We start from the raw sequence: 27,944 nt of genomic DNA, 5'->3' as shown, positions 1-27,944 counted from the left end.
TTCCATCTCATTAATACTTAATATTCCCTTGCTATTATCTCAACAACCTACTACCTATTGACCTTGAGATTACTCTAAGATATTTTACATTTGTGTCATGTCACGCAGCTTCACGGTATATCCCGCATATAGCAGGGTAGGCAGAGGGAACCTAGCTTTGCCTTGACCTAAAAGTATTTTACATTTCATCGTTATAAACAAAGCAAACAGCTAACTAAGCTCTTTAACCTGTCAGAGATGGATGACTACCGGGATTTAGGTATAACAAAGCGTTTTTTGTCCAAAGGGCAGGTTAGACAATCTATCCCCATTTTGTTGATTGATAATACCGTTAAACGATGTCAAATACCCTTGGCTAGCGTAATTAATTCTGACGAGGGCCTTTCAAATAAAATAAATGATGTAGGGAAATCTAATTTAAAAATATAATAAGAATTTTTATGATCTGGCAAGAAGAACGTAGTGTTGAGACACTTGGAAGTTAATTTTCACTCTCATTTTCAAGAGTGTGAATGCGCGACGGTCCTGGGTTCAATTCCCACCCAGGGAATGAAATATTTAATATTTCCATTCTTAGCTCTGGTAACGAGACAAAATCTTAACAATAGGTTTCCAGGTTCCATTTGCCTATCAAGAAGATAAAAATGCTCAATTTAATCGTCCATATTAATATAAAAAATGAAGCTTGTCCCGTCTGGAGAAAAACAAATTTCATCTCTGGCCTTTTGCCATGTAAATAAAATAATTTACACAAAGGCGCTTATGTCGTGACTCTGACGTGAAGAAAATGAGATTAAGTCTAAACAAATAGGGGCCTATAACTTAAAGCAAAGTAGAATTATGTTTTTTTTTTTTATATTTTTTAAAATGTTATCCCACGCTCAGGAAAGAAAAATCCTTTTTTAGAAGACATATAAAAAATTATAAAAATATAAAATTCCCGCTACGTTCAAATTTATATATGTTCTTTTTAAAGTATTATGTATTTCTTTATTTAATTTTTCTTAGTTTCACACTGTACACCTAGCAGGTTAGGCAGAGGAGGGTACATGGGAAAATAAAATGTTATTTATCATATTTAGAAAACAGAGAAAATTAATGAATAAATTGACACAAAATATTTAAAAAAAGTATCTTTTGCAGTTTTTAAATCACTTTCTGAGAAATATTGTGTTACAGACGTATTTTCCAAAAAGTTTTTCCATATATATAATCGAATGATAAAAAAAAAACATAGGCATTAGCCAAATTAGAAGATAGTAAAATTGAGTAATAGAACTCGTAAAATGCTTAAGGTTCGCCATGTTTATAGCTTCGTTCACATAAACAAATACGTACATATATCAAATTGTCGAAACCCATATAAATATTATTTATTCTTGAAAAAAACTCTACATTTTTACTACGAGACTTTTATATCAATAGGCAATAATACATTTTAGTATAGCAGTAAACATCAAAATTGGCGTCGTAAAAGTACAGCAAATATTACTACGTTTATAGTGTTAAGTGGTCTAACAATAAATATTGTTATATTGAATTAGTAAAAGGGGGACAAGGGGGTGTGACTGTAAAATCAAGTCCACCACTCAACACACAATGCTCAATCAATGCAAAATCAAATTAATGCCTTTAAAAATTCGGCGGAAAATGGGGAACGGAGTGTTTTAACACTAGGTTCCCTCTGCCTACCCTGCTGGGTGCGGGATACAGTGTTAATTGCTAATTTAATTAGTAAAAGATAGCGCATTTTTCGTGTACATATTTGTAATATAAGTGACTAAGTGTACGCAGTGTTATGGGTTCCATTCTCTGTCGGGAATTTATATTTACACCATATTTAAATTTTATAGTTTAAGCTTTAGTCCAGTTAGTTGAACTATTTGTTTTTTTAGAGTACAGCAGTATTTATTATCGAGTATAGCAGGCAGAAAACCTTGTGTGAAGATACTTCTTTCTCCTGAAATAATTCATGTCCCGACTGGGGGTCGAACCCAGGACTATAACCTTTTCAGACAATCTCTTGCGAAAAAGGAAGCTGATGAATGTAGTAATGCATAAGCATTGCACTGTGTGTAACTGTAATTGGGCAAGGTAAATTTTATAAATACGAATATCACGAAAAGGAATTGTAATCTATAACAATCTCATGCGCACCTTCGAAATTCCCTATTTTACTTTGAATTCATAACATAAATTTTAGTATTTTTTCGTACTTTTCTAACTTAAAATTTTTACTGTTATTCTTTATCCTTCGAATATTAAAATGTTGGTCACATTCTGAAGTAAGCTCTTTTATCTCGACGGTCGGTACTGTCGCGTAACTTGTTTTTGATACCATTTAAAAATATGTTATAAGGAAAGGAATCGCTTTTTAAAATTCCTCTTCCGTACAAGCTTCCTGCATTACGAAATATAAAGAGAACTTTCTACTATGTCATTTTCTTTTCTACTTCTATTTTTTTTTACTTATAAATAATATAAAAATATGTTAACAGTAGAGTAGAGGCCAGTCGTGGCGCAGGAGCGCAGGGGTACTGTCAAATGCGACTGATTGTGGGTTCGATTCTCGGTCGAGGAAATAAAATATTTACCACTTTCATTTGTCGTTCTGATAACGAGGCAAAGTGCGGTGTACACTTCGGCCTCTCAATAGGCAATGCTTTAGAATTCAGCGAGAAAGTAGGGAACGGAAGTGTTTTAATGGGGACGGAGTGTCTGAACACTAGGTTTCCGGGTTCCCACTACCAACTCTGTTACGTGTGGGATATAGCGTGATTAAAAAAAACAGTTCACCCGAAGAAATATATTAATAGTAAAAGATAATTGTTTTCATATATAAAATTATAACATTTGAAAAATTCAAGGTGTTTATCAAATTAACTGGAGTGATCTGTAGTGTATGCAGTGTATTGGAGTGGATTGGTAATTAATGCTGAAAGATGGTTAATATTCCTAAAACTTGCCTTGCCAAGGTTTAAAGTGGAAAAAAACTTTAAAACCTTTAAAAACAATTTAGTTTATTAAAAAGTAGAGGATATTAATTACGAATATTGAAAACAAAATTAAATTAATCTTATAATTCACAGAAAGAGACCTTAATATATAAACCGAATTTTGAAAAATTCTTTACCTTAGTATGATAGATATTAAGAGGTATTAGAAAGAACTAAAGATATTTTCTATTAAAAAAGATATATTATAAAAAAAAGTTTTAGCGACCGAAGCCGTGCTTAACACTAGAAGCGCCGCCGTCCCATTTTTGACCCAAACGCAAGGTTGATTGTATATAACTTTTTTATTTGTTAATTTATGTAGATGAAATTTTTTTACTATTACCAATTTTACATCCTTATTTAATTAAAAATATAAATAATTTTATAGCAGTCATACTTTTTGAAAAAAAATTAGATATACCTAGAACTGCCGCTGGGTCATTTTTGTCCCGCCATTTTTATTTCGTTATTTGAGGGTATAATTTGACATATTTTCATGCCTCGGGGATGAGGTGGAGGGGAAAGGGCAATGCGGGGGCGGAAAAAAAATTGAATAGTAGGTTTAGCAGTCAATGCCTAAGTTTTTAGGGTTCTGTAGCTTTTAAGGAAAAAAGAACCCTTATAAGATCATTTTTTTGTCCATCCGTCTGTCTGTGCCTTTATCTCAGGAATGCTTGGAGAAATCGAGTTGATATTCATATGAGTATATGAATATCAACTATATGACGATCTACAGTCCCTTGATTTCCTGAAAAAGCGCCCTTAAAAAAAGACCACTATTTATATATAGTAAAAAACGTGTATTTCGAAACTATAAAGGGAATCAAATTAATAAGGTACTTTCAGTTAACTTAGAATTACGAAATTTGGCAGCTAGCATCTACACGTAGTACTAGTACAGGAAAAAATCTGAAAACTATACATTTATGTATAAATCTTAAAAAATAATAGCCTGAAAAGTGGGGTAAAATTGGTGTCAATACTAAATTTTGCCGCTAGTCCAAGTGAGGTATCAGATGAAAAGATGACTAAGCTAGGCTTGAATTTCAGAAAAACACTTGATACCAAATGTGGGCAATTGCAGGGTAGGTAGAGGGAACCTGGGAACCTAGTGCTATGCACTCCGCTGGCATTTTCCGCCGAATTCTGGAGGCATAACCACGCAATGTTATAAATCATCTGTGATGCATCACTGATGAAGAATATATTAATGCATTACTTGGCCTACTAATAATATTAACTAATTTCAATAACTTATAATTTTGTAAGAGTTATTCAGTTAGTTGTCATGACCTTAGAACGTATTAGAAATATTTGATTCTTTCTTTGTGTTTTATTTTTTGGTACTTTTATGTTTGTTAAAGAATAAGAATTAATTATTAAAGATGGTCTACATATTTTACGAATTATTTTAATAATATTTTTTTTATATTATACCAACAATCAACATAATAAGTAGAATGGGACAAATTTGTCACGACGGCGGTTCAAGGGGGGTCTCAATCTTCGGCACTTCTAGTGTTAAGTCTCTATTACATACATAGAAAATCACGAATGCTTTCATGATTTAGCGGGCGAAGCCGCAAGCGGATCACTAGTATTTAATAAAACAGCAACATTTTCATTACGCCATCAATCTTCAGAGAAAATAGGCCTGGGAAATTGTATTTCGATCCCTAAAAATGCGGTTAGAGCCACAAAGGTGGAGGTTGACCGGCGCTTTATCAAATTTCTGTGGGAACCTCTTTGCAATAATTTTACCTTCATATACGTTTTGCCAAAAAACAATTTTAGGTCATTATTGAATAGGAAAGCTATAATTTTTAATTTTTTTAAACGTATTTAAAGTATCGTTAAACACTTTAAAAAAATACTTTTTTTGGTACGTAAACGTATAAAAATTCTCATGGAGCTACGTCAAATTCTTATGAGCCTGTTACAACTTATTTATGTTGTAAGCTGTAAATTGTAGCATCGTCGGGACCTATAAGTAATTCTTTACTCAATTAAATCTTTACCAGGAATCTTGCATAATTTAAAGAGGTGCAACTGTTAATCCTAATAAACTATTAGGCTAGATTTTTCTCTTTTTAGTTTTATGCAGTCGGGGTTTGTTTTTAAATATTTTCTTTACAAATGCCGTGAACATTAAATATTTAAGCTGAAATACTATAAATTGTAGACTATAAATATGCCCATCGAAAAATGTACTATTTGGCAGGAGTTTGTTTCAAATCACACCAATATTTCTTGAGATTAGAAAATTAAACCAAACTTTCTTTTCCTTTTGTAAAAAGTGTATAGATATTATTATCTAAATTATATCTAAATACCATAAATCGATAGACGATTACTGTAAATGTATTCCGATCTTATTAAGTACAATTATATGTGGGTGACCTAAATACGACCCGTTTGATACGTGTTATGTATTGTATGTGATGTTAAGGAATCCCACCATAATCTATGGTTTATAGAACTTGCAAACATCTTTATATGTCGCTATATAATACATATATATATACCTCTTTGTGGAATCTATTGTTGCTTTTCATATTTTATATTTTTAGGGTTCCGTACCTCAAAAGGTAAAAAGAACCCTTATTGAATCACTTTGTTGTCCGTCTGTCCATCTGTCAAGTAATTTATTTCGAGCTTGCGTGGAAGAATCTTAAGCTGAAATTCGCGCTTTGCCGATATTTTCTTAAATATACCTACTTAAATAAATATTCGTATAGTTCAAGCAGGCGTAGCCGCGCGGGGGCTGCTAGTATCGTAATATAAGTGGATTATTAATGTGTATAGGCGGAAAGGAAAATTAGGCGCCGATTAATTATCCCTAATTGTGTCAAATATAATTTCATAGTACTTTGCTATACTTATCGTGTATAGCTAATATTGAAATTTATTTAAATAATTATAGCAAGTCGTGGTATAGGAACAGAAGCATGGGACTATAAGCGCAACAGTTCGTGGGTTCGATTCCAACTCGATCAAATGAAATATTAATCGTTTTCATTTCTTCGCTCTGGTGTCGACCTTGGAATAAAAGCGGCGTTGATTTCTACAGTTACAGCCTCCAGGATTCGGTGGAAAGTGGAGAATGGAAGTTTCTTAATGGGGAACGGAATGTTTTGACATTAGGTTCCGAAAAAATATATAAATGATATAATAATATAATGTAATGTTGTGACCTAGAACTGGCGTCTCTTGGAATTTATCCAAGCGATTTAAACTATTTAGCTGCAAACACCTTACGTGGTACTCGACGTCGTTGAAATTTGTACATCGTCTATATTGCTTTACTTTTAGTTGCGCACAGAAATGCTTGTTCGATACTAATAAAAAAAAATAAAAAAAGATAATAAATACAAAAAATAAAAATATATATGTATATTGGAAAAAAACATACAAATATATTTAATTATTATTTGATTAAATAAAAATATCTTCCATAATCTATATATATAAAAGGACTTGTCCTCACTGACTGAGGTAAGACGCACGCACAGCCGTAACTGCTGATGGTAGAAACGTTAAATTTGGACAAAAGTTTACTTTCGTAATCTGGACATCCACTAAGAAGGGATTTTGAAAAATTTTAACCCTAAAGGGGTGAAATAGGGGTTCAAAGTTTGTATGGAAAAAAAATTAAATCGGCACCGATTTTTATAAAATTTGAAATTTAGATTTTTAAAAGTATTTAATTGAACACGTGTTTCATCGTTTTCTAGAATTCTCCCCTTAAAGGTGCAAATAAGGGGTTGAAAGTTTGTATAGAAAATCCTTTAAAACGCCACCGATTATTATAAAATTTTAAATTTAGACTCTTAAAAAAATTTCATTGAACACATGTTTCGTGGTTTTTTAGAATTCACCCCTAAATACGCAAGCGAAGCTGCGCGCGTCCGCTAGTTACTTATATTACTTCATAATTTAGTTGTTTAAGTAAGTAACACTTAAAATTTGTATTAGTCCAGACTTCTTTGGACAGAAATAATTTATCTTCGAAGTTAAAGGAATGAAAGTGATATATGCATGTAGGAAACGGGTCAATTCGACCCTTGTATTACTGACCTCTTAGAGTAATCATTAATCATTATCCCGATTAATTTATATAAATCTTAGAGTATATGTATGTATATATTACGGAAGCCACCATTGGACAAATACTACGTATATTTAATAAATGCGGGTTCAAATCCCCACCTGGGGAGGTATTTCTGCGCCGATTACATGAGCCACCGCACTGAACTCCGTTATTTTAACTTAAAATAATTAAGTGTTTTTGGAAAGAAGAAATCTAAATATTTTGACATTAGGTCTTCTTCCCATGCTCATATACTACACATTAAAATAAATTATATTTGTTATATTTTTTTAATTATCTTTAGAAATATTTCTACTTGTTTAGTAAAGAGCCAGGGTAGATACATTTCTGTTTTAAATACAAATAATTCCCCAAATAATCACCTTCGATGGCGGTCGTGTGCAGCAGACGATACTAATCAGAGACGTCCCGACTATACCACAAGGGATCGGTAACGTGTTAATTGGCAATCCTCAATTCCACCATTTAATTCTATATCAATGATAATTAAAATAGCTGAATATCTTTTTTAATAAATAAATATTATGTACTTTATAAGTATTAGAGTTAGCTTAGCTATAAAATTATAACGAGGGCTCCCCCGTACCTCTCTTATCGTTCTCTTTTCCATCATAAATCTTTTTACTATTCTTTCATCACTAATTCTTTCGACGTCAAACCAGCTGAGCACGTTCTTCTACATTCTCTCTGTGACATCCTCGCTAGTATCTGCCATTCTGTGTATCTCTTCATTGCGGATTCGATCAGCTAAGCTGACTCCGCACATTCTACACAGATCGCATTTCTATAGCATTAATTTTTCTTTCATCGTTCTTCTGTAATATAATTTTAAAATTAGGAAAAATTATTAAGTACTCGTATGTCATGGCTATACTAGTAGAATGAATAGTTTTATAATGCCACCGAGAATATCGTGAAATAGTTGCATTTCATGGAAATTAATCTTATTAAATTCAGCCAATTGAATTCATTAATTGAATTTAAACTTCTAATTTAGCTATGATCAATTCCGTAAATTTTTATACTTAATTTTACCCAAAAAAAAATAAATTAAAGTTTTATTATTGGTTTTTCTTAATTGTTCATAATATTGATATAGATTTCAGTGGCATAAAATAAACTAATTTAATAAAATGATATCGTAAATTAAATTGGACATACACTTCGTTTACTTTAAAACCGGATAGAACACTTCTATATGTTTATTATTAATAAATGTTTACAATATAAGATATATTGCAGAATATTCTATTTTGTGCAAACATAAATCTTTATTGACGTTTATGGTTCGAAGTAAACAGATTTGAGCATTTGAGTAAGCAAAAGCGAATTCCATGACTGTCATTTGTAAATTCGATATTAGAAAAGAAAAGATACCTATTAAATAGAACCCGTAGAGGCCGTCGTAGCGCAGTGGCAAGGGTGTGACTATAACGCGACGATTGTGGGTTCGATCCCCACTCGAGGAAGTGAAATATTTATTTACGTTTATATTTCTATTTCTTTGCTCTGGTGTCGAGGCAAAGCGCGGCGTTGAGTTCTGCTACTCAACACGCAATGTCTTCATAATTCAACAAAAAGTGGAGAACGGAGTATCTTAACACTAGGTTCCCTCTGCCTTCCCTGCTGTGTGCGGGAAACAGCGTGAAGCTGATTTTATTTTTGATATTCAAATATTCCATTCCAGCATTGGAAAAGAATAATAAATTCGAATATATAACACATTTATATGTACGTTCACAACTTCGTAATGCTTCATAACGCAGAAATATCCATACTAAAATACCTTAACAATGCTTCTATTGAATATATTTTCACGAATGATCCTATTACCCTCAAATGCTTCGTTGTGATCGTGAATTGAAGTATTTATACAAATTTAAAGAATGCTTTACGTTTCAGCGAAGGTTATTATTTACATATATAATATTCCTCTAAGTGAGATTTCAACCTATAGCCGGTCATAATGACCGGTCACTACCGAATGTAACTTCATTAACGTCAAGAGCTTTAACAGAAATCTGATATTTGATACTGTGCCATCAGTGATAATTGCAAAGTACACACAATTATAGGAAGAGGCTCTTCAAATTTTCCTTCCTTGTATAAGATATTGTAATAGGAACATAAAAGTAATACTGGCCAAGGTAATCGTGGTAAACGGCACAACGTATGGCGACGGTTGTGGATTCGATTCCCACTCAGGGGATTGAAATATTTTATATTTTTGTTTCCTCGCTCTGTTGTCGAGGCGAAGTTCTGAGTACCGCCATTCAAAACGCAAAACCTCTGGAGGTTCCGGTTCTTCTTCTCCGAATTCTGGAGTTCGGCGGAAAGTCGGGAACGGAGTATCTTGCGGGATGTAGCGTGAAGCTGAAAATTAAAAAAAACAATTAAAAACATTATGATTTATATCAGCTTCACGCTGTATCCCGCACATAGCAGAAGGAACCTAGTGTCAAGACACTCCGTTCACCATGATTTATACTTCTATGTCATATAGCACTGATATATTACTTCTAGTACTACCTGAGCGTAATTCACTTTGTCAATTTCTCCCACAACGGATGAAATATGTATGATGAAATTCCGAGAGGTTTTATCGTGCCATACTGAAGAAAAGTATGGTCTTAGTAAGACTTATGTATTTTTCTTTTCTTTTATTATATTTTATTTTTATTGGACAAAATTAGAACTTTCTCGTTTCTTGTAATTTTGTTGTGTATAAATACTTCATTTCCTCGAGTGGGAATCGAATACACAACCTATCGCCTTTACAGTCGCAAGCTTGTGCCTCTGCACCACAAAATTTCTACTATGATATGACCGCGGGGTCGACATGTCCATAGAAGGTCGTTGGAGCAATTCAGTGCTTCAAGCGATGACGATCTGAAGATAGTTTTGACTGGATGCGAATGGTGGTTAATTTCTTGATTTCATTATCCTCTTTACAACCACTCCTTTTGAATATACCTATATAATTATATTTATATAATTAATATAAATATAAAAATCGGGCTTAAGACCGCAAAGAAAAGTATTTTTAATATAGTATGTAGTACCCCTAAATCGGAATTGCGTCAACAATTACCATATATAGACAGATTCCTATCCAATAATAATATCGTAAATAATTTATTACTTCATAGAAATTATTCATGAAATTTGTGAATTAAATATATACTGCCAGTTCGAGAATAATACCAATTATTTAGTACTTACAGCGTTATGGACCACTTTCATAGAAATACAAATTCTATTGAATTGTTTTCTCTGAATTACGAAATAAATATAATTTATGGACTATAATCCTATAGAATTGTTCGTCGAAATCAAATATAATTTTATTTCAAACAAAATATATGAAATAATTTGAAACAAAGGATTTTGTCTATTATTATTGATTCTTATGGTATGTTTAAAATACGATACTATACGAGGTACAGTTAGTCCATCGAGTGTTTTTGTAGACAAGTGTCTATAATTGCAAAATTTCTTATAACTGGATATTTGGTGTTGCATAAGCTGCTGTTCACGATGTGTCTAAGCATCTAGTATAGCTGAAAGTTTTCGAACCAGTTTGACATTTTCAAACTTTTGAGAGCACAAAATGATTATAACCGATGTTAAAAATTTTAATGGCATCTTTGTAGGGATTTTTTTACAAATTTCCGCTACCCAAAGATAATAAGCACTGTAAATAAGTTGTAACAAGCGTATAAGAATGTAGACGTAGCTTGATGAGAATGTATGGCATAGTGCTCAGAGCGCCTGGTCGGTTCCCTAATTTCCACCGAATCCTCATTGCGAGCTGAGTGGCGGAATTCAAACCAGAGTGAAGACATGAAAATAAAAATTTAAATAAATATTTCATTTCCTCGAGTGGGAATCGAACCCACAACCAGTCGGTTTACAGTCACACTTGTGCCCCTGCGCCATGATTGGCCTCGTGTAACTGTAAAACGAGATGCTTGTAGGAAGTCCGATGAACTTTTTCATTTTATCGCTCTGGCAAGACAAAAGTGCAATATCAAGGAGAGCGACGGAATGTCTTTGCATTAGGTTGTTTTTGCTTACCTTGGCTCTGTGATAGAAGGAGAAAAATTTAAATAAAGAAGTATAAAGTTGAGAAGATAGAATTAAAGATATTACAAAGAAGTATAAAGTAAAATTTATCCTCCTTTCTATTTGATTGGTTTTACAAAACGATAGATTTCGTTAAATCTCCACATCTGCTTTGGAAAACATATTCTTATATACGTTAATATGGAGTTAGTTATATTGTTAAAATGTTTATAAGAAAAAGCTATTAATTATAAATTCGGTTACTAGTGTAGTTTTCGCCGTAAAATTAATATTGGTGGAGGAAACTTTGTATTTTTTTTTGTTTTGTGGGACAAGCACAAAGCCACAAAATACATGAGATTCCTACAGATTAATAAAATAAATATGTATTTTCGTTATTCTCATATCTAAACCTAAGTTTAAATATATAAAGTTTAAAAAAATCATATCAATCCTATAAGAATATATTATCCACACAATATTTACTCTACATTTCCTTTACAGCTTCAGTGGCAAGGATATCGAAATTTCTGGGCAACACTGGCATACCGTTAGTCACTACCGGCGGTTTCACGTTCGACTTTGTGAAACCAAAACAAACATGCCAAGATGAGTTCTACATGATGGTGCGAGCTGGACCTCTAGGCTTTAAAGACTTGGCCTATTTCATCATCGATGTTTTCCGGCAGTGAGTATATATTACTATTTAACTTTTAGTTAGCTTTAGTCGCTAGATAGGTAAGTAAGGGTCCATAAATTAAGGTTAAAAAACTCACCATAAATGGTAAGTATGGGTAATGGAATAAAATATATTTATGCTTTTACGGTGATGGGAAACATAAAGCTTTATAATTAACATATAATAATAATAATAATAATAATAATACTTTATTGCACTAAAATAAACAAAGAATCAGTACAGTAACAGTAATTACAGAAAGACAATACATAGTGCAATGGCGGCCTTATCACTAAAAGCGATTTCTTACAGGCAACCATTTGAAAGGACTTATTATATAAAAGATAGCGAAAAGGTGCAAAAAGTAATAATAAATATGATACTCAAATATAAATACGTTATTTATCATATAAACATACATACACGGATAAATACACAACATACATACATACATACAAATATATACATACATGCCTACATACAAATACATAAATATATACATACATACGTACATACATACTTAGATACACCCAATATACATAGATACAAATAGAAATAAATAAAGGGAGTAAATAGATACAAATAAATAAAGGGATTAAGCAAAAATGTCAGTTTAGGTATTTAGCTTGAGATAGTGCTGCTTAAGACGCCGCTTAAATATCCCAACCGATTGGGACCGTCTCACTTCCACTGGCAGCTCATTCCAAAGTTTTACTGTCATCACAGTAAAGGAATCGCCATAGCATTTCGTGAGGGACAAAGGTATTGCAAGGAGGTTGTTGTTACGGGAACGGAGGGTTTGGGAGTGTACGGTGTCCGACCCTAGAAACTTAAAACGTTCCTTGAGGTACGGTGGAGTGATAGGATGGTAAAGGACGGTATAAAGGAGTGTGAGGGAATGCAAATAGCGCCTATGTTTTATTGACAACCACTTAAGTTGACTACGGTACTGTGACACATGGTCGTGTTTTCTTAATCCAAAAATAAATCTTATGATAAGGTTTTGAAGGCGCTCAAGCTTACCAAGCAGTTGCTGAGACATATCTAAACAACATGAATCGGCATAATCTAGTATAGGTAGAAGGAGAGTATGGGCTAAAGATATTTTAGTTTTTAAAGGTAACAGATTCTTCCATCTTCTCAATCTACCTATGGCACAAAAAATCTTGCGGCTAAGCTCGGAGACATGAGGCGACCAGGTAAATGTACTGTCCATCCTTATTCCCAAATTCTTAACACTCGCACTAACCTCTAAGCAAACATTGTCCAACATAATTGGAGGCAGAGGAGAAATTACTTTAGATAATTGCTTAGAGTTACCAAACACGCATACCTGAGACTTACTTGGATTAATTGAAAGCCCAAACGATTTACACCAGGTGCTGATTATTTGTAAATCAGAATTAATTTTGGTTACTGCGCTAGAGATATCATTTATGGCGGCGGTCGTGTAAATTTGTAGATCATCAGCATATAGGTGGTGAAATGACGTTATGTGTGGAGCGAGAGTGTTAATAAATATGGAAAAAAGTAGGGGGGACAGTACACTACCCTGCGGTACACCAGCGCTGATATGGCACACTGATGAAAGTGTTCCTTCAAGTTTAATGCTCTGTTTGCGGCTGTGAAGGTAAGAAGAAAACCATTCAGTAGCTTTGGAGGAGACGTTAATGGATTTTAATAATGCTAATAGTAAATCGTAGTCAACTGTGTTGAAGGCGTTAGAAAAATCTAACAAGACGAGTAGAGTCACTTGCTGGTTGTCAATACCGTATCTAATATCATCACAGACTTTATTAAGTGCAGTGACTGTGCTATGCCCAGGACGGAAACCAGACTGGAAAGGAGTTAGGGTATTGTTATTGTGCAGGAATTGATACACTTGTTTATGTACAATGCGCTCAAAAACCTTCGAAAGGAAAGGGAGTATAGAAATAGGACGATAGTTTGCGAAAGATGTTGGATTGGATGTTTTAGGAAAAGGTATAACAAGTGCATGTCGCCAAGCATCAGGAAAATCACTAGAGGAAAGAGAGAAGTTAAAGATATGACATAAGGTAGGAAGAATAGAGTTGAGCGTTAGTAGGATCATACGTCGGCTTATGTTATCGGATCCGGTAGCATCAGATTTAATTGATAATACATTCTTACGTACTTCAGCTGCAGAGATAGGAGAGAAGAGGAAGGAATTAGTAGAAGAACTAGAACGTAATGATAGTGAGTGAAGGGTTTTCATTTTAGTTTTGTTATCTATCAAATTGACGGTGGTAAAGAATCTGTTCAGGGAGTCCAAATCCGTGCAGTGATTTAAGGTAGCTGTATTATTAGTGCGCCGTCCACCTATTCCCATCCCGTTCAGAAATTTCCAAGTTTTTGCAGGATTGCTGTAGTCAATTGACGACTGGATATAATTACGTCGGGCATCTCTGCAACTCTTGTTACATCCGTTCCGCAGTGTTTTGTACCTTTGCAGATTAGCGTCAGTAGGGTCTTTCTTATATTTAGACTTCGCAGAATTACGTTTGGCCATCAGCACCTTGATATCCTGAGTTAACCAAGGGGCAGGGAGATGTTTTATTTTTACTGGCCTCAGCGGTGCGTGAGTATCAAAAAGCTCAATCAAAAGAGAATTAAAAATATTTACCTTGTCATTAACATTATCCGCACTAAATATGCAATCCCAATTAATACGACCGAGATCGCTCATGAACTTCTCACTATCTATATTATTAAAACACCTGCGCATCACCACCGTCGGCTTTAGTTTAGGCGGACGTATTTTATATGATAGATAAACGAGATCGTGATAAGAGAATGCTTCTGCTGACATTTGTCCAAAAGTTGCGAGACGTTCAGTTGATGAGACGATCATAAGATCTAACAGAGATGGAGCCAGGAAACAAGTGGGTAGGGTTCGTAGGAAGAATGTTTAAGTTGGAACTGTTAATGATATTTTTTAACCGACCTGCACGTGAGTCATTTTTGATTAAGCAAGTGTTAAAATCACCCATAATGATAGAGTGGTCCGCTCCAGGAACATATCTTTCTAAAAGATCCTCAAGTGAGTCAAAGTAATTTATGTGTAAGCTGGGACTGTAAAAGACACCAAGCAGAACTTTAAGAGTGCCAAAGAGGACTTCTATCAAGATATGCTCCGAAGAATTTGAGTAGACAGACGGTGACTTATGTAGTAATGAGAAAGGGATGTGACTGCGCAGATAGATCGCTACTCCGCCTCCGCCCTTTTCAGTACGGTCATTACGTATGAGGTGAAATCCAGGCAGAGCATATGCGGTGGATGGCAAACACGGCTTAAGAAATGTTTCTGAGACAAGTATAGCGTGAATATTTTTTAAGCTGAATGAGTCGAGCATGTCTGGGTAATGAGCCGGTATACTTTGTGCATTGATGTGGACAACATTAAAATTTTTTGGGAAATTATCAAATTTGGTTTCTAGGAGGGAACTGAGAGGATCAGAAATGCTATGGAGACTACAATCGGATTCTGTAGAATCGCACTGGTGAAAGATGTCGCTATTTATACTGTCACTACTAACACTGTCATTAGTATGCATAACTAAGCCAAACAAAAGACAAGTTTAATTTAAAAAGATAAAAAAAAAATGTATAAATATATGTATGTACAAAATAAGATATAGTTTTAAGTTAATAATACAATCAATAAGAATACTAATAATAATAAAAATAATAATGTTCGTAGAATAAGATAAATAAATAATATATAAACAAAATAAGCTTTCCAGAGACAATTATAAATATATATACACAGTAATATATTAAGAGATATTATAACAATTGTAATAAGTTACTTTAGACTTCATCCACCTGCTGGCAGTGATGTGTTTTTGATTATAAATAAGAGAAAGAAAATGAAAAAAAAAAACAAAATAAATAAATAAATGATTAACGTGTAACGAAATAGGTTTTAGTGAGAACTTTGTTACGCCATCTATGGTCATACAGCTGCTAAGTGTCAGCTGTCATTGTGATATTTGTTTACAAAGTAATAAGCATTATCAAAACAATGTGGGTACAATAACAATTTATATGAAGAGAGTTATATATAAATATAGAGGTATATACAAAAAAAAAGCTAATAGTTATATAAGCAAAGAGGAGAGTATTAAAGATATATGTGATAATAAAAAATAAGAAAAAAACATAAACAGAGAAGTTACTTCTTGATGATTCTCTTTGTGCGGGCGACCTGTTTGGCAATAGCTGGATTCTTGACCGTAGCAGAAGCAGGATTGACTTGACCTCGGGCATCAGGATTAGGAGTGATCTTATCAAGCTCGGAGCACGAGACTACGCTATGTCGCTTGCCTTCTGGACCAATGACAATTATAATTCCATCCTTGGTCCAACACTTAGAGATTCCGAAGCGTTGTCGCGCTGCCATGAATGCTTCGTGCCTGGATTTGGTTAAAAATTCGGAGATAGTAATACCAGTGCTTTTAAGAGAGGCCTTTGAGTACCAAATTTGATTCCTCATAGACTGGTCTCTAAGCTTAAGCAAAATGGGTCTAGGATTTCCTGATGAGATTTTCCCCAGGCGCTGGCATCTGCTTACATCATCAACACAAAGATCTGGAAGTTTCAGATGTTTGGCTAGGACTTGGATCACCTGCGAGGCAGTGTCTTCTTGTTTATCCTCAGCAACGCCATGCACTAACAAGATTTTTCTTCTGCTACGCATTTCAAAATTATCGTACTGTTTAGTAAGGAGTAGAACTTGATGTTGGAGACCCTCAAGAGCGTTCAATACAAAAGATCTGAATAAATTGAATTGTACTGCTATGCTCGCTGTTGGACTTGCCGTGTTATGTGTTGAGTTCAATTGTTTTTGAAACTCTGCCATTTGAGAATTGAATTGTTGTGTCAAATCTTCTATGGAGTGCTTGATAGATTCCATTATAAACACTTAAAGTTTTATTAAAAGTGATTTTCACCAAGGTCACACAAGGTCAGTAGTTTAGCTGTGAAAATTTATAGTAGTATATAAATTACATACTATAAATTTTCACAGCTGTAAAGGTTAGTAAAATGCTTACCAGCACCTTTTTCTGGGGATAAATAATTGAAATTTGGCACGTAACTAACTCTAAGTACCTAAGGTAAACTTAGCTGTTATAATATACTTAAATCGTATACTACCTTATATGAGAGTTCGGTATTATATAGTATTTTTTTCAGTAATTAATTAAATTATATTCTTTTTAGCTGCATGCTGCAGCAGGCACGCAGGGTAATTAGAGGGGACCTAGTGTTGATATTCCATTCCCCATTAAAACACTTCCATTATCCATTTTTCGCCCAATTCTTGAGGCATAGCTTTGCGTGGCGGAACTGAACGCCGTGATTGACCTCGTTACCAGAGCCAAGATTTTTTTTTTTTTCCAGTCGGAATCCAATCCACAACCAGTTGCGTTAACAGTAGTATTCTTGTGCCACTGCGCTACGACGGTGTTATCCTATATCCTTTAACTACAGCCCAATACAAAAAGTATTAAATCCTTACGACAATTTAATAGAGATAGTTGAACACCAATTTAGTAAGTTAGCCAAAGTAGGCAAAATACATAGTAATTACTGAAGTTGTTTCATTCCGCTCGGTGAATATTCGCTAAGTCCATAAGTTTCTTGGAACAAGAAGTTTTAGTCACCTGGGATAAGAAATTCTGTCGTCGTTTTGAATTGATTTTGTTAACTATTCTTGTATATTCTATGCATATACTTCCTACCCTACTAATATTGTAATGTGAAAGTTTGAGAGGATGTTTGTTCCATTTTAACACAAAAACTACTGAGCGGATTTAGATGAAACTTTACAGTAATATAGTTTATATATCAGAATAACATATAGGCTGCAAGAAATGTGAACTTTTTCATAAATTTTGGTCATAATATAAGAATAAGTTTAGGAGGGCGAAGCCGCTTTTGTGTCGTTAGTACTACATAATAATATATGTGAGGATATATATTATTAAAATTCTAACTAAAAATGGCTATTTAAGGTAAAAAGCACAATTTTGAAATTCAAATCAATAATGATAAAAAAATTGAATATATCCTATACAACTATAATAGAATATATCGAAACTTAAATAAAAATTGCTAAAACCGTCCGAATGTCCAATAAATAAACCAATATACAGTTAATAAAAGTGTCGTAAACGTGATATCAATATCACTGTTGGGTCAATCAAATACTATATTGTGAGGAAATATTGAGAAAACCTTTAAGATTGATGTAATAATTTTGCAAAGGTCTTATTTTCTCCTTTGAAAATATTCTTGTAATATTTATTGAATTCGAAAACCAGTCGTGGCACGTGGCGTGGGCTACAAATTTTGTTAATCCTTACAAATTTTCACATTTATAATATTAGTAAAGATAATATAAAAAAATAAATAAGAGGCAGAAGAAACCTAGTGTTAAGACACTCCGTATCCTATTTTCCGCCTAATTCTGGAGGCATTCCGTAGGCGTTAAGTGGCGAAAGTCAAAGCCGCGCTTTGCCTAGATACAACAGCGAAGAAATGAAAATATTAAATCACTTATTTCCTAGAATGGGAATCGAACTAACAACGACCACGACTGGTTTCTTATATATAATATGTTATATGTATGTATGCTTATGTTATATTACAGAATACGACTTGCAAGTAACAACTTCTGTCCCTGAAAGGAACTCCCAATAGGGATTTAACGGTTGTAACAAAAGTTGAAATACTGTTTCATTATTAAAATATGCAGGTTTGACGCAAGTTTCATCTCATTATACGAATCCTTCAATTATTTCCTACATATGCAACTTGATGTCCACAGATAATATAATAATAATAATTTCGATAGTGGAATAAATAATAAAATAAACATATTTATAATAATTATGAAAAAAAAATTAAGTCTACCTACTTTTCCTACAAGAAAAAAGAGATTCAGGGTTATAAATAATACGTCTTTGGCAGATGCTACTTTTACAAAAGTTACGTGACTATCAAACTTCCTAGATTAGTTAGAAAAATAAAGTTAAAAGGTGTTAAGTAATCCTTAGAAGAATCTTTTGAAGAAAACTTTACAGATATAGTAATGTTATATAATTTATGGTACACACAGTCTTCCTGACTTTTTGCTAGATAAAAATATATTTTTTTGTTTATTTGCAACGATCACTTGTTTTTTTGTCACTAAAAATAAAAGAAAGCGTCCATAGGTGGCGTTCCATTGACCTAACCAATCATTAAATTGACACGGAACCCTCTCTTGACTAGTCCGATTCACACTTGACTAGTTTTTCAACGTAAATCTATTAATATTATCAGTGTCAAATACATTTTTTGCATTTTTAAGGCTACAGAATAAGAATACGGAGTAATAAGGAAATCGGAGGACTTCAATAAAAAAAATAATAATTGCTAAATTGTGACAGGATTGTAATGAGGTTTTTAATAAGAGCAGGTCAATTTAAGTAAAAAAGAACCTTTCAGTAAAAAAGAAAAAATCTTTTAGCTTGTCAATTTTCTCTTTTGACTACTTGTCATCAATTTTACGTAATTTTCATTAAGCGCTTCCCATATTTTTTTTATCAGCTTCACGCTGTATCCCGCACAGATCAGTATAGGCAGAGGGAGCCTAGTGTTAATACACTCCGTTCCCCACTTCTAGAAGCATTGCACGCTGAGTGGCAGAACTCAACGCCGCGCTTTGCTTTGACACCAGAGCGAAGAAATGAAAATATAAACATAAATAAATATTTCACTTCCTCGAGTGGGGATCGAACCCACAACCGTCGCGTTACAGGCACACCCTTGTGCCGCTGCGCCAGGATGGCCTAATTACGACGTAATAAGCACTCTTAAAAAATTGCTGTATACTGAAATACCAAATCTAATTCAAGATTAATCGTCAAATAAATAAAAAAATAAATAATACATTTTATTGGACCCTATTGTGACATAAAAAAGTTACAAACAAAATATTTCAGCATTATGTTCCCTGAGATATCATTATTTCTTGTAAGAAAATGTGCTTGTTATCTTCTCTTTTTATTATTTCTCAGAAAAAATATTATACCCTTGAAGGTTATTTATTATACCTACTTGTTTAACATTTAAATTAATTTAGATTTTAAAATTCCCTATATTATAATCCCCAACTGGGGGAAATAATATTTAAAATTGTCACTTTTTCGTTCGTGACTTCAACGCCAATCGATGAAATTATATTAGGTGATAACTTAACAGTTTTTAAGCAGAAAAAAAACTCCAAAAGTATTTCAAGAATTGAAATAGTGATTCCTCTACTTAAATCGAAATTTATGATTAATTATTAGATTTATTTTATTATAAGGCAAAGATACACAAATATAAATAAAAAGTTGGGATTCATTTGTAAAATATATCTATTTTTATATATGCGATATTTAATAGAAAATCACGTGTGTAATCACAATTTGTTGCACTAGAGTGGCTTGGCACTAACACACTTTGTTTCAACGCCATCTAGTTACAACTGGCGGCAACTCCTACTCATAAACGAACCTGACGCCCAAGTCCAAGTTGCCGGGAAATCCACCTGCCATCTCATGATGAAGACGTTCGCGAATTACTTGAAAATTGAAGACATAATCTACACTCCGTGGGACACTACTTCTGACGGCGGCCTCAACTACACTGAAAATTTGAAATTTTATCTCGGCTACAAGTATACAAGTAAGTGATATTAAATTAAGTCGGCCAATGCTAACACTTTCTATGGAATGGTAAGTTATAAATAAGGTTACAATTAGATTATCTAAATAGATTCTTTATTTCATCACAATTTTTGTATATTTTAAACAACAATGTTAGTAATTTTAATTTAGGTAACAACAACTGAAATCGATAAATACTAAAAACAATTTATACATAAAGTAATGAACCTATTTACCACTAGATGGCGTTAAACCCCAAATTTGTAACAACTTCATAAATTTAAACCAATTTTATAAACATTAACTACTGAACAACAGATGGCGCTGAATAAAATTTAACTCGACAGATACAATTGGTCGCGAGCCGCCCTTATATACGACACCCCAAGCTACCACGAATTTGTTGGATCGAGGGGAGGGTTTTTATTAGCTAGCACCATACACCAATACATGATAAGCTATGGTTTTGACATGTACGGATGGGAAATGCAGCCAACGCAGAGTTTAGAGGATATGTTGTTACAGACCGTCGGAAATAATTATGCTAGTGAGTTAGTTTGAAAAGGGTGGAGGCAGCACGGTTTGAAATGAGTGATTTTTGCACATCGCTTTGGTCGCATAATTTAACTTTATTAAAAATCTACAAAAACATATATAAAATTATTTTTAATATTTTTTAGTATTTAATTGTTATATGAGCACTAGAGACTGCAACGCGGCTTCGCTCGCTTATTCTTTTTTTTTATTATAAGCAAAGGATAATATTAAAAATTAAAAAAAGAAATTGAGGCCCATCGTGGTACAGAGGCACAAACGTGTTGCCTAAGTGTGAGAGGTACCACCCACAGAGGTAAACCCGTAGTTTAATTAGTACTCGATTAAATGAAATATTTAATATTATGATTTCTTCGCTCTGATTTCGAGGCAATTCGCGGCGTTTAGTTTCGTTACTTAACATGCACTGCCTCAAGAATTCAGAAAATGGAGAACGAAAGTTTATTAACGTGGAAGGGAATGGCTTATAATTAACTATAATAATCTTCCAACCCTGCTATATACTAGATACGGCGTGAATCTAAACAATAATTTTCTTGAAATGAAAATATTGTATTTTATATACATTAATAAATTTAAGTAGTGTTTGTAACAAATATTTAAAATAAATATTTAAATCATTTAATTATAATACCACTTAAAAATCGTTAACAGTCAATTTTGTAGAGATTGATTGAGCACTGACATATTGAGACTACAGCTTTTCTTGTATCTCACAAAGGAAGTTTCTCGAAGGCTATTTATTATATTACGTAATATAATATCACAAAATTTTGTTGTTATAAAGTAATGAAGAAAAATTTTATTACTTCATTTAAATTCTTGCTGAATGCCAAATAACTTGTAGCTAGACATCATTTGTTACTGCCAGTACAAAAATGTTTCTTAGAAAGTAGCACAATTTAAAACTAAATCGCTTTTTTTGGTATATTTTGTATAGGGAAGAGAAAAAGGCGATCGTAAAATAGATAAATGGCGTCTAACTGAAAAACCATTAATTGGGTTTGATTTGTACTCGAGGTAATGTATTCCATTTCCTTGATCTGATAAAATGCGGCGTTGAATTCTGCCACTTGACACGCAATTTCTGAAATCGGGTGGAAGGAGGAGAACGGAGACTCTACGCCCAGATTATATGTAGCTATGTGTGAAGAGGTGAAGCTAATAAAAATGATTTAGGAAAGTAGAGAAATGAAGACATTTATTCTTTTAGATTAATAAGAATGAATTAGATATTATAAAGTCTTAAGTATTTTAGCTTGCAATAAAATATTTTCCGTCCGTTGGCTGTAGTGGCGCAGTTGTGGGTTCGATCCCCACTCGAGAAAGTGAAATATTTATTTACGCTTATATTTACATTTCTTCGCTCTGGTGCCTCGAGGCACAGCGCGGCGTTGAGCTCTACCACTCAACACGCAATGCCTTCAGAATTTGACCGAAAGTAGACAACAGAAGTATTTTAATGAGTACGGAGTATCTTAACACTAGGTTCCCAGATTCCCTCTGCCTACTCTGCTATACAAAGTGAAGTTAAAAAAATATAATTTTTTTCATTATCTGACATACATTTAATTTATTATATATTTTTAAAATTTTACATATATATTCAAACATTGAAACATTTTCAAAAAGTTGTGATCCAGTTTTAATCAAAATGAAAGTGTGCAGTTTTTGAATAAGCTACTTTCACTCAAAATTTTGGTCATACGTATAATTATTTCATTACAATATTATAATATACTTACAAAATTTAATAAAATAAATAAAGACTTATAAGTGACAGTGAAACTGTTCCGGATCTCATTACCAATTTTATTTCCACAAGTGAAAATCGAACCCTCAACCTGTCAGTTTCTCCTCTCGTTCTTGTCAACGACTGACATCTGGCCTAACTTATATTTACAATATTAAGAATCATTGAATTTACATCCATAGAATTAAAAAAATATATTAAATATCAAACCATATCCATTACATAATACATTGACCCATTTTATACTTAGAAATAAAATATACGTCGCACAAATAGGCACTATTGCGCGTCTATTCAATATTAGGTCTCGAATAGGCTTTGAAAACCCTTCCACAACATCAAATAAGCTTTTCTGACAAATGAAGTTCACCCTTCTCGGAAATTATTAAGTTTTTCCATTTATTCCGCGAAATGAAATGGCTAATATTCCGCTTATTTTGCTTATTCTGCCTCGTTCGTAAGCGAGCTCTGCGTTATTAGAGCGTATTTGTTTAATAATTTGTGATAAGCTAAGTAAAAGGCGAATTTGATATGGTTTTACTTAAAAAAAACTTTTAAAGCTTGTTTAAAATAATTATGTTGCTTATCTCTTAATAGTAATGCGATGTCAGAAGTTTTTTTTTTATTTTACATGATTTTGTTATGATTTAGTTATTTGTTTTATAATATAAATAGCGGCTTCACGTTTAGTCAAATAACAATCACGCTTAACACGCAAAAAAAATAATCACGTTTAACCTGCGATATCTCGAAAATTCAGCGGAAAGTGGGGAACGTTGGGGAAAGTGGGGTACGGTGTCTTAACACTATGTTCTCCCTGCCTACCCTGCTACAAGCGGGATACAGCGTGAAATTGTAAAAAAAAATATCTAAAATTTATACTTGTTATTAAATAACTGAATGCAAAGCCAATAGGTATCATCTTGCAGAAAAGCGTTTTTTATACAATCACAATATAAGGTCCTAATGGAAAAATCGATACAGATATATCGTTTTCTAATAGCTTTTGCCGATAGCTTTGTATGTATGGCGTGTATGCATATATTCGTATCGTTGTCTTTACAATTATTGCCAAAAACGTAGAGTATTGTTATCAATAGTTTTTCCTAAGATGGTTGTTAAAAAAATTAAATATTTCTCTCTTCATCATAATTTCGTTCGCCAGTTGTATTTACTATTAAAAAATATTATTTTTGTTCGCAATACTTGAATATGATACCTACAATGATATTTATTGCAGCACGGCGGCACGTTTGACTGTCGCGGCAGATGTGGGTTCGATTCCCATGCTGAACAAATAATTATTTTTATTTCCTTATTCTAGTAACAAGACAAAGCGAGAGGTTGAGTGAGGCACTTAACACAATGTCTTGAAATTTGAATGTAGGAGATATACGGGAGGCAAGATTACTTTTATAGGTGACAGATCGATCGTTTGATAAGATAATTATGATTTGAACTTACTGTAACATTTGGAATATTTTCGAAATCGTGTTAAAAGTATTATAGCAGTGACTTATCTCTCTGCTTCTCTATATCGGGATATAGGAATTAAAGAAAATGATCACCATTCAAATTTTGTTCTGAATACTATCAATTTTTCAACGTTTATCGCGTGCTTTGATATATGAAAATATTTTTACAGTGACTTATGTACATTCGTCAATGTTAATTTAAAACCCAATCGACATTTTTTCATGTTATGAAAAAACGCTATATTTTTCATAAAAATGTAATTACCATATTTAAATTTGATATAAACATTTTTTTAAATAATTTCAATGACAATTTTCATAGTTGTTTAAAGTACTTTTGATATTTAATACTATTTACTGTGCGAAATAAAAAAATTGCCTCTGTTGTATTTATTTAAAATATGATATAAGGAAACATTTTGTCGATAATGTTATATATTGGATTCTATACATTTTAACATAGGAGAAAAATTAAATACAATACAAATACAGCTTTACGTTGTATCCCACACATAACAGGGTAGGCACAGGAACCCTAGTGTTAAAACACTCCATTCTCCACTTTCCACCGATTTTTGTGTGTTTTTTTCTTTTGAGGTACAGAACTCTGAAAATATGATTATATTTAATTTATCATTAACTAGCAAATTAATTCATTTTAAATATTAACAAATCTCATTTAAATTTCATACTAGGTATAATTAGTCATAACAATATATTAAGTATAGAGTAATATGTAAGTTTTACGATTGTATATTTTTATCTAAAGATCTTTTTAAACCTAGTAATGAGGTCGAATTTATGAATTCATATAGGTATTGTATTCTTAATGTTAATTTTAAAATTAATTGAAATAAAACCAGTCGGTGAAACCAAGAAGTCATTCGTGGCGCAAAGGCACAAACTGTGACTGTAAAACCGACTGGTTGTAGGTACGATCCCCACTCGAGGAAATATTTATTTAAATTTATATTTCCATTTCTTCGTTCTGGTGATAAGACAAACTGCGGCGTTGAAGTGGGGAACGGAGTGTTTTAACACTAAGTTCCCTCTGCATATCTTGCTGAGTGCGATATACTGCGCGAAGCTGATTTTTTTTTAATTTAGTAGATTTAATTCTCTAAAATGTAAGGAGAGTTGCTGAACATAGCAGATTATACAGACCAAATGAAAAATATATTTAAATTTATTTCCGTAACACTAGCACTAGCATACTCCACTACGCAAAAGTTCAAGGGATCGAACTACGGCTGTGCATTCATCAAAATAATTACCAATACGTTAGTCTAGTCGCGACTATTGACGCAATTTCGCATTTTGTTTAATATTTCAATGTATACGTTTGTGGGTTCTATTTTTAATCGAGGCATTATTTTACGGCGTTAAGTTTCACCATCAGACGCGTTTTATTCTAAATATGGGCGGAAACTTACAAATCCTTCACCTGTAAAGAAAGAAAAACATATTTTTAATATAAATTTGTGACAGTAACACTTTTATATTAAAACTAACGAACTGCCCGTGGCTTCGCCCGCGAAATCATGATAGCATTCGTGTTTTTATATATATGTAGCTGCTAGACACTCAAACACCTACGCTGGCTTAAATTTATTCTTATAAAATAGTCTTATAAATATATACATTTATTTAATAAAAAGTATTCCATGTCTTTTCTGATACCTTCAAGACTACGTATATAAAGTTTCATGATAATAGGTTGAGCAGTTTTGGCGTGAAAGCGTAACAAACAAACCTACATTCACTTTAATTTTAGACAAAAATATCCTTATAAATGAAAATTGTCGCATATATTATGAAAAAGAGGTTCAAGTACGTCCTAATGCTTCATGGCTATCGCTTTATTTAAAACATACAAGATCGTTACACTCGTATGCGTGTTTTATATATAAATTGTATGAAATATAAATATAATTTTTACATCTATAGTACGTAAAGAAGAAAACAGGACTGAAATCAGGAATAGTTATAAAAATATTTTAAATGAATTTGTTACCAAAAGGCTGATGGAAGGATGGGATGGATCCTGTCAACGCTTGAAGAAAATCCTTTGCGGAAGCTTGTCGCTCGCAATGACTTGGCGTATATGCTGATAGTTTTCATGGCATCTTAGTCTGTAAGAACTGCCTTATTATTTATAGTAAAATATTCTCACCTACTAATATTCCCAATATAGTATAAACCAATCTGAACCCAATATCCTGCTGAGGATAATTGAAATTGTTAACCGACGACGTCTAGAATTAATTTCCGCATGGCAACATCTGGCATTTTAACCAAGTAAATGTAGGGCACATTCAGCGTAATATAGGAAGTCCTCTAGCTAGATGGGGTAAGAGCTGAAGATCGAGCTCAATGGCGTGCCATTGGAGAGGCCTATGTCCAGCAGTGGACGAAGACAGGCTGATGATATTCAGTTAAAATATATTTAACTTATATTAAAATAGCGTGTATAGAATGGAGTGAGTCAAGATTTCCACCAGGTAAAAAATATAATGTCTAGACAATACGAAAAAACACCCGGTTACGGAATACGTTGAAGTAAATAAATATATATAATTATATAGGACTATTAAGCTTTCTTTAATCAACCCTAACATAACAACGCTCTCAAAGGATTGGTCCATTGTTTGATCCCAGTCCTTACTGTGCAAACGTATTTAGGTGGGATCGGAAATGAAACGGTTCAGTGAGTGAAATGGGTTAAATCACTCTAGGGCCTGGGCGTCTGTTGTTTAATATGGACATATTACACAGGTTCCCGCTACCCACGCTTTGTTGGAACCAAATCTAAGTTACTTGACGTTTGGGTCACAATAATAAGGTATGCTAACCTAGGTTTTTAGTGATTATATATACAAAAAATTAATCATAAAAACATCAATTATTAATTTAGCCGTATAATCTTATAGTTCTATAGTCTTTGTGTATAATAATTGTTGTTTCTTAGTTAGTTAGTTAGGTAGGTTGTGACTCATGTAATGTATTTAGGATAGGCAGAAAATATAGAATGGAGTGTTTCAGTACTTGATTCTTATATCCTGTCTTCTTGGATACGTGAGAGAATAATAATAATAAAAATAGTAAAATTGATTAACTAATTTAATAAAAGTATATTCAAAAAAATAAAGTAATATAATTTAAAAAAAATGAATCTAATAAAGAAATAGAAGCCAGTCGTGGCAGAGGGCACAACCCGTGACCCTCTATAAATAGAACAATGAATTATTTTGTAATACTTAAAATAGTAGAACAATGGTGTGACAAATAAAAACAGACTATTCATTAATTAATATTTATATAAGAAATATTTAAAATATAACTAGAAATATTATCAACTATTTTTATTTTCTTTTTTACGCTTTCAAATTATTTTTAACATAGCTTTTATTAAAAAAAAAACGATTTCAAACTAATTTCCGGATTGTAGGTTAACAGGAAGTACAATATATAACAATTGGTAAACTAGAGTTAGTGAGTATGCGTTCATATCTTATCAAACTGAGGAACGGAGTGTCTTAACAGTAAGTTCCCTCTGCCTGCTCTGATGTGTGCGGGATACAGCGTGAAGC

The 27,944-nt window shown here is 32.9% G+C and overlaps 1 protein-coding gene across 1 annotated transcript in view; it reads left to right on the top strand.

The window, feature by feature from the left end:
- The window catches only part of LOC146526444 (atrial natriuretic peptide receptor 3), a 58,309-nt gene extending 37,086 nt beyond the window's left edge, over window positions 1-21,223 (top strand). Inside the window, exons 4-6 of the mRNA XM_085207126.1 lie at window positions 11,677-11,860; window positions 20,385-20,590; window positions 20,919-21,223. Coding sequence (XP_085063252.1) covers window positions 11,677-11,860; window positions 20,385-20,590; window positions 20,919-21,001 — 473 coding nt within the window. The 3' untranslated portion in view covers window positions 21,002-21,223. The remainder of the gene's footprint in view (window positions 1-11,676; window positions 11,861-20,384; window positions 20,591-20,918) is intronic.
- Window positions 21,224-27,944: the final 6,721 nt, after the last annotated feature.

Source organism: Heliconius melpomene, unplaced genomic scaffold, assembly GCF_056956725.1.
Source record: "Heliconius melpomene rosina isolate 202511_hmr_F unplaced genomic scaffold, ASM5695672v1 ptg000035l, whole genome shotgun sequence".
In the NCBI taxonomy this organism is placed as follows: Eukaryota; Metazoa; Arthropoda; class Insecta; order Lepidoptera; family Nymphalidae; genus Heliconius; species Heliconius melpomene.
This window is presented reverse-complemented; position numbering and strand designations above follow the sequence as displayed.